This window comes from Schistocerca americana, chromosome 1, assembly GCF_021461395.2.
Source record: "Schistocerca americana isolate TAMUIC-IGC-003095 chromosome 1, iqSchAmer2.1, whole genome shotgun sequence".
Classification (NCBI taxonomy): Eukaryota; Metazoa; Arthropoda; class Insecta; order Orthoptera; family Acrididae; genus Schistocerca; species Schistocerca americana.
The window spans coordinates 1,059,793,059-1,059,807,911 of record NC_060119.1 but is presented as its reverse complement, the minus strand read 5'-3'; the positions used below and the strand labels follow the sequence as shown (position 1 = coordinate 1,059,807,911).

Below are 14,853 nucleotides of genomic sequence, written 5' to 3'. Positions count from 1 at the left end.
ACTAGATATTCTTGTGATTTACGTTTTTTATCGATCATTATCAAACGAGAGCAGTCGTTCCACTCGGTCATATAATAGTGCGGCATAGGAAGAGATGTTCTGTTCTGGGAAGGCCGTCGGGCGGCTCGGCGGACGTGGTCAATTGGTGTGAATGATGACCTGTGCCCGAGGAGGCGCCTAAACAGTGTCGCGGCATGGACGAGCACGTTCGCGGCTCTTAAGCCGGGCCGCTCTCAGGTAGTTGAAGATCGGTTAACTGTACACGGCTGTCCGTGAGAAGAGAGTCTGGCTTTGTGTGCGGACTGCTCCCTGCCTCGAACCATCCTCGGGCCGCCTCCAAACCTCGCGCCTGCTCTTTTTCACCTTTTGTCGGAAAAGTATTCGGACCACATTATGGAGTCAAGGAATTTCGGCGCGGCCAGCGTGTTCGTGAAAGGCAGGTGCGCGAGACGCATGCGCGGGCAGCTGCGGCGCGGATTAGCGGCGCCCCAGCGCTGGGAATGGGAAACAACCGCGGCGTTTGTCGTCCTGGCCTGGAATGCCGCTTCCACCTCGCACAGCAAGCCCTCCCAGACACCTCACTTACACAGCGAACGCTTTCGTCAGCCTAACGTCAGTACGCACGTTGGGCTACTGACTAAAGCTGAGCAGAACTAAGCGTCCATTCAGTAACCTACTCTCAGTACATTAAACAGTGTGGAGGTTGTAGCACTTACACCCAAACCTGCAGATGTCAGGCACTCATATCAGTACCTAACATTGTACGTCGATAGAGTATCACCTAAAACACCGGTTTAGTTCGTGCTATGTACTCTCGTCCAGTAGAGCATGCGTAATCGGCTAACGATAATTAAAAGTAACACCAGAGCTACAAAGCACAGGAAAAGTACATCGCTGACTGACTGTTTTTTCAGATAACGCGTGGGTGAGTTGATACAGCGAGAGATCGTCGTGCCACATTCACACGTGCAAACCCCAAGTATGACATTTCTTTAAATTATTTACGCTTGAAACTGTTAGATGGGAAAACATTTTCCTGACATATAGAATGACTTTTCGGAGTTGGTAGCAATGTTTTTTGGCAATTCTAAAGATATTGTAGAGGTTGTACAGCCAATTCTCGCGACAACCCATTCATACACAATTATTCCTTTGCTTTCACAGACGAGCAAACTTGCTCCAAAACTGTTTGTTGTCCTTAAAGGCCGGCCGCTGTGGCCAAGCGGTTATAGGCGCTTCAGTCCAGAACGCGCGACTGCTACGGTCCCAGGTTTGAATCCTGCCATGGGCATGGATGTGTGTGATGTCCTTAGGTTAGTTAGGTTTAAGTAGTTCTAAGTTCTGGGGGACTGATGACCTCAGATGTGAAGTCCCATAGTGCTCAGAGCCATTTGAACCATTTTTCCTTAAAGAACATCGTTCTTTGAGTTCTCATACACACCAGTCCATGTTCTCAGAACTAAATTTAATCGTCCACTCTCACTCCTCCGGCAAAATGACCAGAGAACTGTTCAGGACTTTAATACAAGAACTGGTAGTCGAATAAATCAGCGGAGAGAAACTTCTGCTGATAATGGATTCTTACGGGCCCCACAAAGACGCTAGTGTTCTTTGTGACATGGGCTTACAAAATAACCTACCAGAAGACAAAATCACAGTTCACATAATTCCAGCAAACATAACTTCCATTTGTCAACCACTTGATCTTGCAGTATATACGATCATATGATGCATAAAATGTTCGATGCTGCTTGAGATTCTTCGGAAGAGATTAGTTTGCAAAAATGGAATAATTGCCTTATGCTGCAGTCCTTCACATACAATCATTTGTGTTCTCCACTTTTCTAAAATTCTCACTGCCACAAGTGGATAATGGCTAAGCTCGTTGATGAACCCCAATCCTTTGAAATTTTGACAAAGTTTCGTTTCATACACAAGCTTTCATTCTGCAGTCTATAGGGTAGATGCGCAAATGTGCGATTCATCAAATGTGCTTGGTGTACGAAAGTAATTTGGACATTCAGTGCTTATTACTGATCTTATTACTACTACTACCACCACCACTGCTACTACTTCGATGATGATATACTCAAAAATAATTATAAATTACTCTATATAACTATTATTATTATTATTATTATTATTATTATTATTATTATTATTATTATTATTACTACTTCCACATGTGTGATGCAATTGTTTGTTAATTTTTCTGAAACTACAAAGGTACTCTATAGGTTTACTGCTTTCAAAGAAATGAAGTGAATGCAGACTGCCAAGAGAACATTGCTGTAAACTCGATACAGCCCTTTTACATATCATAAACATGTAGTACCGTATAACACTTTAACCCATAATACATAAAAACAAATTGTCATGATTGGGGTTTGTACCCAGGACCCTTGGTACAAAGAACTAACACTCTGCGTACTTCCCCCACGGAAGCTGTATGTGTTAAGTTACTCACAATTATGGTATCTCATTTTTGGAGATAAAACATCTTGTTTGTCTGATGCACTAAGCAAATTCTATAAATGTGTGTAGCCTGCCACAAGTGTTGTCCTCTGTAGATTTAAATGTGTGTGATTTTATAATCCTCTAACAATATGTACATGTGGCACTATTTTACTATCCTGTGACATCTGTACTATGGAATGCAGATGTAACAGTTTCTGGACCACAGGTCAGTAACACACTACCAGGGGCTTGAAAGACTAGGTAGCTTATAATTGTTACTTGCATGGGAATGATCCTTTATCAGCGGAACCAAAAAACTGCCATAAAAAACATGACTGGGGCTCCTGAAATATAGTGACTAACGATACGTGGTTGACAGTTTGCACACAGTAGTCCATGTTATGAACTGACAGTGTAGGAAATAATTGTGTCGCTTAGTCTGGTTACAGACTTGTTGTCCATTGCAAGCCAGGATGAGACTAAGAATTTATCTCCCTGTCAAAACAATGTCATCTCCTTTGGAGAAATATTTTTCTCTACAATAAGTTGAGAGTGTTGTTCTAGTATGTAGGGCTGCAAGTTCATGGCATGTGATACTCTGTCTGCTCCTGCCTGTTACAGATTTTTTGAAACTAAGAAGCTGATATCCCTGTCGTTGCTAGTTGCATACTGCAGTTTCTGATGTGTATCCCATGTATCGTTTACTTAAATAGACAGTGGTGCTCTTTTTGACATGGGACAGTTAATTGTAGCATATTGGGCAACATGGTGCTCTGGTGAATATCTTGGTGTTTTAACAAGTGTTCCTTAAAATGTGATAAAGCCTAATCATCTGGGCTATGTAAAATTTTGCTTATTGTCTGTGGCAAATATGAAGGTATTTTTGTAGATATCTCTTAGCCTGTGGTCACTTCAAACTAGTGATGTGTCAGATGTTTATGAGAGTGTAAAATATTGTTCATGTGTTGTTACATACCTGTTTCAGGAACTCCATGATATGCAAAATGGGTTTGACAATCCCTTATTTCATCCTTATTGCTTCATTTTAAAAGATAATTTTTGAACTAAGAATTAGTGACGGTCAACAAGAAAAGACATCTAGATTATTGTTGTAAGAAGAGATTCTCTTAGAAAGTAAAATAATTATTTGTGGTTTGGTTCTTTATGGAACACACAATGAAAAACATCATTAATATTGGAATTACTTGTGAGCATAGTGTCATAGAGTAGAAAGAGCAAACAGTTTCTGTTTGTGAAAGATGTGTGCATGGGCACCACATTGGAAATTTAATTAGAGGTAAATGTTAAGCAAATCTGTTTGTTTGCAGGTGTGCAGATGGGTACATGGGACAAAGGTGCGAATACAAAGACTTGGATGGAACTTACTTACGTAAGTAATATAAGGCTTGAATTGATGAAAATTCTCTCTCATTCCTGAAGTGACCAATAACTTAAGTTCGATTTTTGTATTTTGTGCAGCATCCCGGCAGCGTGTTATGCTAGAGACGGCCAGCATTGCAGGTGGTGCCACAATTGCTGTGTTCCTTGTTGTTTTTGTTTGTATAGCTGTTTACATTCACCTACAGCGAAAACAAAAAGAACTACGAGCCAGGTGAGCCCTTGTTTGTAAAAATTATTCTCTCTCTCTCTCTCTCTCTCTCTCTCTCTCTCTCTCCAGGGAATTCCTCCCAACTCCGAGTCAATGCTCATCCGCATTTACCCAATGCTCTCATCTTACACCTTAGATCCACAACTCCCCCCCCCCCCCCCCCCCTCTTGCTCCTCACATGTGCTACCTCCCTCAGCTTATCCCTTGTATTTCTCTTATCACCATATTCTTTTCCCATGTCTACACATGTTTGACAGGAGTTATTTGTCGTGTCATTTTGTGCATTGTTTTTAGCTAATTTGTGTGTGCACTATGTATGGGGTTAGTCAAATTAAAACAAGACAGATGGGGGGGGGGGGGGGTAATAAGTAAATTACTTTTATTTCAAAAGTAATCACCATTACTGTTAATTCATTTATCCCACTGTAAGACAGGAGTCAACACTTCCATGTAAAAAAAGTTTATGCTTGCCTACAGAACAATGATAGTACTCATGGGTGTACTCTTCAACTGGAGGAAATCATTGGCTGTGAATGTATTTCTTCAGGGCTCCAAAAATATGGAAATCACACGGGAGAGATTGGCACTGTATGGAGAATGTCTAAGGGGATGGCTGCTAGTGGAACTTTGCTGCTGTGTACTAGAAACATGCGAGTGGGCCCACTCATTCCCAAGATTGTTTAGATTATGCTGTAGAAGTTTCACTGGGAAGCCCTTCCAAATCCTCCAAACAGCCTTGTTCTCTTCCCTTGCAATTTCCAAATTTTTGGAGTCCTGAAGAAAGACATTTGTGGCGCTTGATTTGCTTCAGATGAAGAGGTGATGTCAGGGTAAAATCATTGCGTAGGCAACTGCAAACATTGCTCCATGAAAACATAGCCAGCCTTGTCTCACAGTGGGATAAATGTATTAACAGTTATGTCAATTACTTTTATAATAACAAGCAGTTTACTTACTTTTCCACCTGTCTCATGTAAATTTGACTGTCACTTAGACACAGGAAATTTGTGGCCTTTTGTAGTTACAATTCTTTAACAGATCAAGAATAATATTGGTTGGTTTGGCACTGAAGAATATTAAATTGCCGTGTTAGAGATGTAAGTGATAATACAACAGCAAATTCCACAACTTTCCTTCATTTCCTGTTATCGTGCAAATAAGGTCATTGCAGTAGTGCCCTTACTAAATCTAGCGGCCTTGCTGCCTTTATTTGGCCATTATTCACAGTCTGTATGCTAACCATAGATGCGTTTCTCACTCATCTAATAACTACTCACATGGTCATTTGAAATGTAAAAGCTTTCTACTGTGCAGCACAGCACTGGAGTCTGTTTTAATAAATTCTGATTATAACCTCTTTGTTTTATAAATGTACAATGTGTCTGATAAGTAATGGTACAAATTTCAGGAGGGTATTCCTGGACCAAAAAGAAAAGATAATTTTTTACAGTTATATTGCCCATAATCATCCTATATTGAGATAATAGCGTGATTTCAAGACTTTTGGCTAGTGGTAAGAAAACTTAGTGTGGTTGACAGATGGCCTGTGTAGTAGATACACAGTACAATGTGGTTCATAAGTGATAAAGGTTATATTGGGATTGTGACATGCCAAGTCACTCTATTGGTCTCAGTCCTCTGGATTTTCTCTTGAAGGAACAGCAGCAAGTCTCTGTTGTACACGAGTGAAGAGAGTGACCTTCACGATTGCTGTACTGGAGTTTCTGACTGTTTTTCTGCTTTTGGAGCCAGGAACTCCCTTGTAAAGTTCATACCATTACAGTTCCAGTACTTGTATGATGATCTTGTTTATACATGCACACAGAGTACAATGTGGGATTTGTAGGCTGCCATGATGCAAACACTTTATATTCTGAACCTAGTTTTAGTGAGGATTTGCTATCAGGTCATCTTCTGTTAAGTTTTTATAACTGTACTTTTTTGTTTCTTACATGACAAATGATAATTAATTGAAACCCTCAGTTGCTGACAGGTGTTGTTGATATACTTCGATGACAGTACTTGAATAATCTGTTGAGATTTCCTCATAATGCATGTTGTGTTAGCCTTGATTCACTTGGTGTCTACTTTGAAAACTACATTCTTATGCTTAAAAGTTTATCTATTCAGTGCTGTCTGTTGGCTGACTTTGTTCCTATGATTTTTACTAATAAACACCATTTCACTGGCAACTGGCTATAATAACCAAACTAGTTGTATCAAGGCAGACCTGCAAATCACACGTAGATCTTCTGAACTTCGCTTTGGTTTTACAGATATCCTGACAGTGACATTGACAACATCATATATTTAAGTTGTTGTAGTAGGAGTAGTAGTTGCTGTTGTTTTTATAAATAACTTATTCTTATGTTGCAGTTGTACAGACGGTAGCAGTCGAGACCTCGAACAACGACCTTTCAGTAGAGATGTACTGGCCATCTCCATTGGTAGATCGAATCAGACTCAGAACTCATCTGTAAGTTCATTTTCTGTTTGTATACTCTTGTGTGAATTTGAAATTTTATTGCTCAATACCACTGTTTGAAGTATTGCTTATCTGTCTGTTGTTTGGTTTCAGGAATCTCATATGCCAGTGGAAACAGCAGGCTTCACTACGCTTGTTACTCATGCCGGCACAGAACAGTTGCCTAGCAGTCAGTGGCACCAACCTGTGTCGAGAGCGTGAAGAATGTGAATAGTTCCGTCTGTTATTATTTCGTATAAGTATTTTGCTTGATGAAAATATATTTATTGTATTGTATAAGACACATACAGTTTGGCAGCCAGAAAATGGATGTGTTAATCACTCAGCATGTGAATATTGAGATAGATCCACAGTGGTTTAGACATGTGTTCAGTTTGTGAAGTAACATTCTGTTGCTTCTTATGTTGTTAATTTCTTTCATTTCTTTTCTTCTTCTTTTTTTTTTCTTTTTACTAAATAAGACTGCCTTATTTCCCTGATACATTAGCATGGTAACTGACTGTTTGGTATGGATGAATATTTTTACAGTGGCAGCAACTGTATCAGTTTAATGACAAAAGTATTGCCTTTTTTATGCCTCGCAGAGGAATATAGTCTGTCTGATGTTAGAGTAGGCTTATATATCTGTTTCTTGCTGGCAGGCGAGTAGCTGTGCTTTGATAAAAACGCTTATTCACAAATATTCATGTTCAACCTCTTGTACTGACTGATACATAGGAGGAAAACCTTGTTATTATAGTATTACACCTGCAATAGAAACAGATGTAATGGCATTTCATTAGTGAGCTGACAGTTGATACCGATATGTACTAAGTCATTACATATTGTGTTCTGGCACGAGTGATTCCACTTATTACATGATATGTGGGACACTAACCTAGTTATGTATGACAGCGTCAGGATAATTATTATCCTATGTAATTACTGTAAAGCAAATTATCTAGTAATCACAACACATTCCGTTCACAGTGACTTTCTTTAATTTGTATTTATTTATTATTGTCAAATCGCGGTTGCTAAGTTAATCATTACATCATAGACCTAACAGAAATTTTCCAGTTCTCATTCATTTGTTATTTATTTTATTTTTGGTTCTAAATACAGAATTTGTGTTTATTTTCACAAACAATATTTCCCTGTAACTGTTGGAAGCACGATAATTCTCTGTAATGCCAGGAAACAGTTTAGTTTCATTCTGTATCAAAAGTTGAATATTTTGTATGCAGAGTAGTCCATTGGAAGATACTGAAATAAAATTTGTTTATTGCGCTGGAAGATGAGTTAACATATTCATTAATTAAACTCTGGCAGCTGTAATATTAATGTTGTTTTTGTAATATATGTAAATAGTAACAAAAGTATAAAAGTGGAAGTATTCCAAGGTAAGAAAGATTAAAAGTCTTTTCATAATTTTTGAAAATCTGAAAGTATGCATATATTTATGTGTATGTTCGTGCATTTGATACCGGACTATTTCCGTACTAACATGTATATTTTGTAGATATTGAGAAGAGCCTCTGTTTTCATCTCTGTACAAATTTTTCATAATCTTACAGAACATACTACTTATTTCCATTCTTCATTTATAATTACTTGGTTCCTAATTTATTATTATTGCTATTATTATTTTTAGAAGTTAGCACTTGTATTCTAATCCAGTTATAAGTTTGCATATGGTGTACATATATGTGTGCCTGAAAAATAGAATGTATGGAGATGAATGTATGTGTAATTAGCCTTCTTGGCAGCTGTTGTCCTGTCTGGTAATTTGCTGCGTTTCATTCCAGCTTCCTCTTGCTAACTTGGAAGGAACATTGTTGTTACTGATAACACTATACCTTGGCTGCAAGTTTTATTTTTATATTAAAAATTTCTTGTTTCTCTTACACATGAATACCAAAGATATAAAGTTAATATTTAATATGAGGCCAACTTTCTCCCTCAATAATCCATACCAAAGTTTCAGTCATAATAACTGTATATGCAAATATATGACTTCTGCAGTGTGAAGAATTCTGTAGAAATGAGCACCTAGCCTCAGTTACAGATGTTTCAAAAGGAAAGTGTCAGCATATGTGATGGTGGAAGAGACTAACCATTCTTAATAATTAATTGCAGCAGTTAAAACTAAATTGTTAATTAGAAGAGTAGCAATGATATATTCTAAATTTTGCCCGTATTTATTACTCACATGCTGAGTTTAGCTTCAATGTGATATGTCAGCTTTTAAATGTGTATGTGTATGTATATACACAATGATAAGTATTCCAAAAAGCAGTTATGCACTGAACATATTCCATAGTTATGTTAATTGTTAATGTTCCTAGAGTAATTATCCTCACAAAAATTTCAACTAAACAGACTTATTTTAGACAGTTGTACCATGGCTGCATGTTGTTCTGGTATTGTCTAAATAATGTTGCACTTTGTTTATCTTTATTTACGTGCAGAGTTATCTTCATCAGAATAACTCAGCAAGTCAACAGCTATTTCATACTAGTACACAGTATATGAGACAGATTGTGATGTATTTGCATTCAATAGCATTTAGAATTCACACAATATTTCACAGATTCTCAGGTATTCAACAAAACAGTGGAAACACAAATTCCTCGTAATGTATTCTTGCCACCAAATATGCGTAAATGTCCTTCAAAACTAGTCACTGGTGTGAGCAAGAGTGAGAGCATTTGCATGAATGTAGATTTTTTGATTTAACTTTTACAGTGCATTATACTTCAGTGTTTTTCTATGTCCAAAGATTCAGTGTTTCAATTGTCTTTAATTATCATGGTAATGTATTCCATACTTAAAACATCTACATGCTTTAATGTTTAATTTATGAGTTATAGTTGGTAATATCTGTGTATGAAGACATTGCAAATGTTGTACATAGTATTATGCTTCCTTTTTATAAACTCTTATTTTTAATAATTTGTTGTGTTCCTTATGCTCAGAAAATAATTTTCTAAAATGTATTTCATGTTGTTAAAATTGTAATAATTGTTGTTATGGTTGGTGTATTGTCATGAATTTGCAAGTAAATTTTTTAAAAAGCAAAAATATGTGTAACACAGTTTCTTTATGGATACTGTCCTCCACTTCCAGAATCGCACTTCTGTGTTGTAAATCTTTCGGTCCTGCCATTTGTTTTAGTTACATCCAGTATAATTTGTAGTATTACTGTTAAATTTCATTCTAATGTGTGCATTAACATAAACAATAATTCATACATATCACGGATCTTGAATTTGGATCTCTGATTGTAGGATGCGCTTAAATTTAAATATTGGCATAAACTGAATTTAATGTGTAGTATTTTATGGGGCAGATATAAAAGTAAAAAAAAAAATCCAAAGTAATGTTTTCTGTACCAGAAGTGTGATTTTTTGGAAATGGCGGCTGTTAGAGATTAGAATGCAGTTAAAGGATTAGGAATACCTGCAGCCATGGTATTTGCCAGTGACAAATTTTTTAATTTATTTTGAAACAAATCAGATATAAATAACATTGATGTCTACAGTCTTCTAATACAGCTCTCTCACTGCCAGATGCTTATTTAATTGAAGCATCTAGTTGGCAGTGTAAGAAAAGTATTAAGTGTCTTCACATCTTAACGACACATTGTGTATCAGGTGCAGTTTAATTTTGGAAATAAAGTACTCAGTTATGTGGAGCTTTATGAAATGTAACAGAATCTCAAGAAATTGAAACTAAGATGTTTGTGATACAAAAATGTTTCCACACAGCCATTTTATTCTGAAATTGCCAGACTAATACTGCAAAGGAATATTATGGCATAGCCACAGAGCACTCGCTGTATTATTATTTTATATAAGCTCACCAGCACAATTTAGGCAATAGTTGTTGTACTGAATCTGAAGTAAAACTGCGGTAGCCTTCAGTAATAAAACATGATCAAAATATAAACAAAGTTGTTTTTAATCTTCCTTTCCTCCTTTTATTTAATTGTGAATTTTGTTAACGAATGAATAATACCACAATTACTGTTAGCAGTAGAGAGCTGAGTATGCTGTTACAAATAGTGTGTATTCATGAAAATGAAAATACTATTTAAGAACCTGAACAACTGGAATGGGGGAAGTAGTAGTGGAAAAATTAATATATACAGAGTTTCTTTTGTTTTAGATTATGACTTCTATGTTTCTCTTTTGAATTGTTTTGAAGAGGCTCCTCATTCAAAGTAATTTTTTTCCACAAAATGTTGGCATGAAATTTTAGTTTAATGACCACCAATTGGCAGTGGCAGTCTATGGCCTCTCTCTTACATTTCATTTCAAATGTACAAACCTAGCCACAGAAAAATCTGCAGTATCCCTCTTTGCTGCTGCAACTCAAAACATACACACTCCCCCTCCCTTCCCCCCTCTCCCCTTCCCTTCCCCCCCTCTCCCCTTCCCCCCTCTCCCCCTCCCTTCCACCCTTTCCCCCTCCCTTCCCCCCTTTCCCCCTCCCTTCCCCCCTCTCTCTCGCACCCCAGTCGTCTGCTTCCTCTCCCTCCTTTCCCAATCCTTATCTGCTGGGCTTTAGAAAGGATGGTAGGACAGTATTTAGCCCATAATTTTTACACTTTTTACGTTCTTCTGAATGAATGTGTGTTTTTTATTTATTTGTTTATTTATTGTTAAATATTCAGCCAAACATAAATTGAAATAGTCTGAGGTGAAAGCCGGATGTCAGTGTCCGACGGGCACAATATTTCGGCAAGTGACCATGTTGCCATCATCAGGTATGCTGATGAACTAATAACCTGAGAGCTGTTGCAAGAGCACAGATGGTGTCAGCATGTACCCTTGCACCCAGTCTTGACTGGAGTGACTTGGCAGTGGGAGGAGAGGCAGAGATGCTGCACACAAACCCATACCTGGTTGTGGACCACTTTCAGAAATAAGTTCAAATCGAGAGGGGTGGGGCGGTGGGAGATATGCCCTGCACAACTCTCAGGCATTAGTTTGTCAGCACATCTGATGATCACAATGTGGTCACTTGCCGAAATATTGTACCTGTTGGGACACGGATGTCTGGCTGTTCACCTGTGACCTATGTCGTCATGAATTATGCTGAGACAAGTTACAGAATCACAAACATAAAACATCATTTGAAATGAAAAAAGTGTAGATAAATAGGAAAAACATGCTGGCATCCTCTAATATTGAACTGCTGAAGCGCAACCTACACCCATTTGAATGTGCTTACTGTGCTCATCCCTTTGTTTCTATCTACAATTTTTATCTCGCACACTTCTTTCCATTGCTGAATTGACAATTCATGTCTCAGGATGTGCCATATCAATTGATCCCTTCTTTTACTCAGGTTGTGCCATAAATAACTTTTTTCTCCTCTTTCAATTCAGTACCACCTCATTATTCATTCTGTCTATCTATCTATCTACCTATCTCTCTCTCTCCCCCGCCGCCTGCCTATCTTGTCTGTCTGGCTATGTTTCATCATTCTTCTGTAGCACCTCATTTGAGAGTCTTCTATTCTCTTCGTGTCTGAACTGCTTATTGCCCATGATTCACTTCCATAGAAGGCTACATTCTGGACAAATACCTTCCTAAAAGACTTCTTAACACTTGCATGTGTATTAGGTATTAACGGACTCCTCTTTATAAAAATGCTTTTCCTGCTGTTGCCAATATTCAGTTAATATGCTCTCTCATTTTGCTCATCATGTTCTTTTGCTGCCAATAGTGCTTCAGTCCTCAGCATTGTCTGATTTGACAACATTCCATTACCTTTGTTTTACTTTCGTTTACATTAATTTTATGACTTCTTTTCAAGACACTATCCATTCTGTAAAACTGCTCTTAAGTCCTTTGCTGGCTTCAACAGTGTCCTCGACAAACCTCAAAAGTCTTCACTCCCCCCCCCCCCCCCCCCCATCTCCCTCAACTTTGATTCCTTTCCAGAATTTCTCTTTGGTTTCCTTTGCAGCATGCCAAGTGTGCAGATTGAATAACATTGGGGACAGGCTACATCCCTGTCTCACTTCCCTCCTAGCTACTGCTTCCCTCCTAGCTACTGCTTCCCTTTTATGTCCCCCAACTGTTGTAATTGCAGTCTGGTTTTTGAACAAGTTGTAAATAACCTTTTGCTGTCTGTATTTTATCTCTGCTACTTTCAAAAACTGAAATCCAGCCAAAGTTGTCCAAGTCTTTCTGTAACTGTGCGTTTCTTAAGCTTATCTTATAGAATAATTTATAAGATCAGAATCGCCTTGCATGTTTCTACATTTCCCTGTAGTCCAAACTTACGTCCCTGGGGTTGGCTTCTATCAGTTTTTCATACTTCTGTAAGTAATTCATGTCAGTGTTGTGCAGTTGGGACTTAATAAACTGATGCTTCGATGATATTCACATCTGTCAGCACCTGCTTCCTTCAAATCAAAATTTTTACATTCTTCTTGAGGTCTGAGGATGTTTCACATGTCTCATATATCTTGCACACCAGCTGGAATAATTTTATCGTGACTGGCTCTCCCAAGGATCTTAGTTACTCTGGGTGAGTGTCATTACTCAGTGGCCTTGTTTCCACATGGCTCTGTCAAATTCTTCTTGCAATACTATACCTCCCATCTCACCTTCACGTACTTTCTCTTCTCTGTTTATAATGTCGCCATCTAATTTGTTTCTCTAATGTAGCTCTGTAAATTCCTTCCAACCTCCAGCTTCTCTTCCCTTGCTTAGATACAGCTTATCAACTGAACTCTTCATACAGTTGTTCCTCTCTGTCCAATGGTTAATGAACTGGGAGGACATTCCACTGGGTTCTGTTGCAGTGATGGTGGAATTTGTTTCAATTCTTTCTGAGTGTGGTAAATGGTTCTTGCTGATTTTAGAGCAAATAGACCTACTACACTACAAACACTAACTCATCCGAAAGAAGTTTGAATGTGATTCAGGGTTGACCTTCGATTACCCAGTCCTGCAAAACACCCGAGTTGTGCCAATTGTGGTACAATTGTTCTTGCTGTGTCTGTAGGAGCATTATTGTACTGATAAAAATCTAATAGATCTACAAAACCAAGCTATACCACAGTGGTGCAATCTTAAATGCCATCTAGCTCTGCAAATGATGAAGAGTCTGAAAGAATGTATTATAAAGGAAATTAATAAAATCAAGTTAGACAAACATTTAATTGTGGTGAAGGTTTAGAAATTGGTGATATGGTAAGGAAGAGGAGAATGTGGACTGGGGAGGAAGGAATGGAAGGAAGCTCTCTTGTAGAATTATGCACAGAAAACAATCTAATTGTTATTATGGTTTAAGAATTAAGAAAGAAAGTTGAATACCGGAAAGTTATCAGAAACTTTAGATATATTTGTAAACAAGATTTTAAATTGTGTAATGTTTCCAGGGACAGAAGTGGAATTGAACCATAGTTTATTGAATATAAGCTAGAGATTAAACCTCAAGAAACTACAGAAAGGTAAGAAATTAAAGAAATGGGGCCAGTGTAAATTGTAAAAAGCCAGAAGTTGCTGAAAGTTTCAAATGAAACATTAGGGAACAGCTGGATGACACAGTAGAGATTGAATTTAACTGATGAAAGGAGGAAGTATAAAAATGAAGTCAGCTAAAGAGAATACTGATATCTAAAAAGTGAGACTGACAGAAAATGCAAATTACAAAGCAGGAAGAGTTGGAGGAAAACTGAAAGGCTACAGAAAGAAGCTCTACTATGGAAAAGAAAGTCTTCATGTATGAAAATTGAATAAACATTTGGAGAAAAGAGAAGTATTTAATGAATATGAAGAGCTCAGATGACAAGCCAGTGTAATAGGCAAAGAAGGGAAGTGGGAAAAGTAAATGTAGTAAACGTGGGGTTTAAACTGCCTACCTTATTTGCTCGAGCACTTCGTCTTCGATACCATGAAACAGATATCTTTTACTCATATCTCAGAGGTGGTAGTATGGACCAAAACAAGGAAGAAATGTCCAGTAAACATGAGCTCTGAAGTGCATACCTTAAGAGGTATGAGCACTTCGTCATCTTTGCTACTGTGAAACGCATCTCTTCTACTGGACAAGTACTCATACAGCAACCCTTTAAGGCAGGCTGTTCCAGCTCGTGGGCTCCGCTGTGAGCGGCGGAGCGCGGGTTTTGATGTGCCAGCTGCGTCTTAAAAGATCGAAAACCTCACACTCTTAGCTGCTAAGACGTGGTGACGTGCTACACCAGGAAATACGATCTTCAGGAAATAAATAAGAAACAAATGTTTTACAAGAAATTGCATACTAAATTTATTGGGCCTCTGTAGTTTGAAATTTTCTTTTC

At 37.9% G+C, this 14,853-nt stretch overlaps 1 protein-coding gene across 2 annotated transcripts in view; it reads left to right on the top strand.

Moving 5' to 3' along the window:
* LOC124617232 (protein spitz-like) overlaps positions 1-9,931 on the top strand; it is a 496,434-nt gene extending 486,503 nt beyond the window's left edge. For both annotated transcript variants that reach the window (XM_047145249.1, XM_047145248.1), the window contains 4 exons: positions 3,786-3,847; positions 3,937-4,069; positions 6,443-6,542; positions 6,645-9,931. In XM_047145249.1, the coding sequence (XP_047001205.1) occupies positions 3,786-3,847; positions 3,937-4,069; positions 6,443-6,542; positions 6,645-6,752 (403 nt within the window). In that variant the 3' untranslated portion in view covers positions 6,753-9,931. The remainder of the gene's footprint in view (positions 1-3,785; positions 3,848-3,936; positions 4,070-6,442; positions 6,543-6,644) is intronic.
* The last annotated feature ends 4,922 nt before the right edge of the window (positions 9,932-14,853 follow it).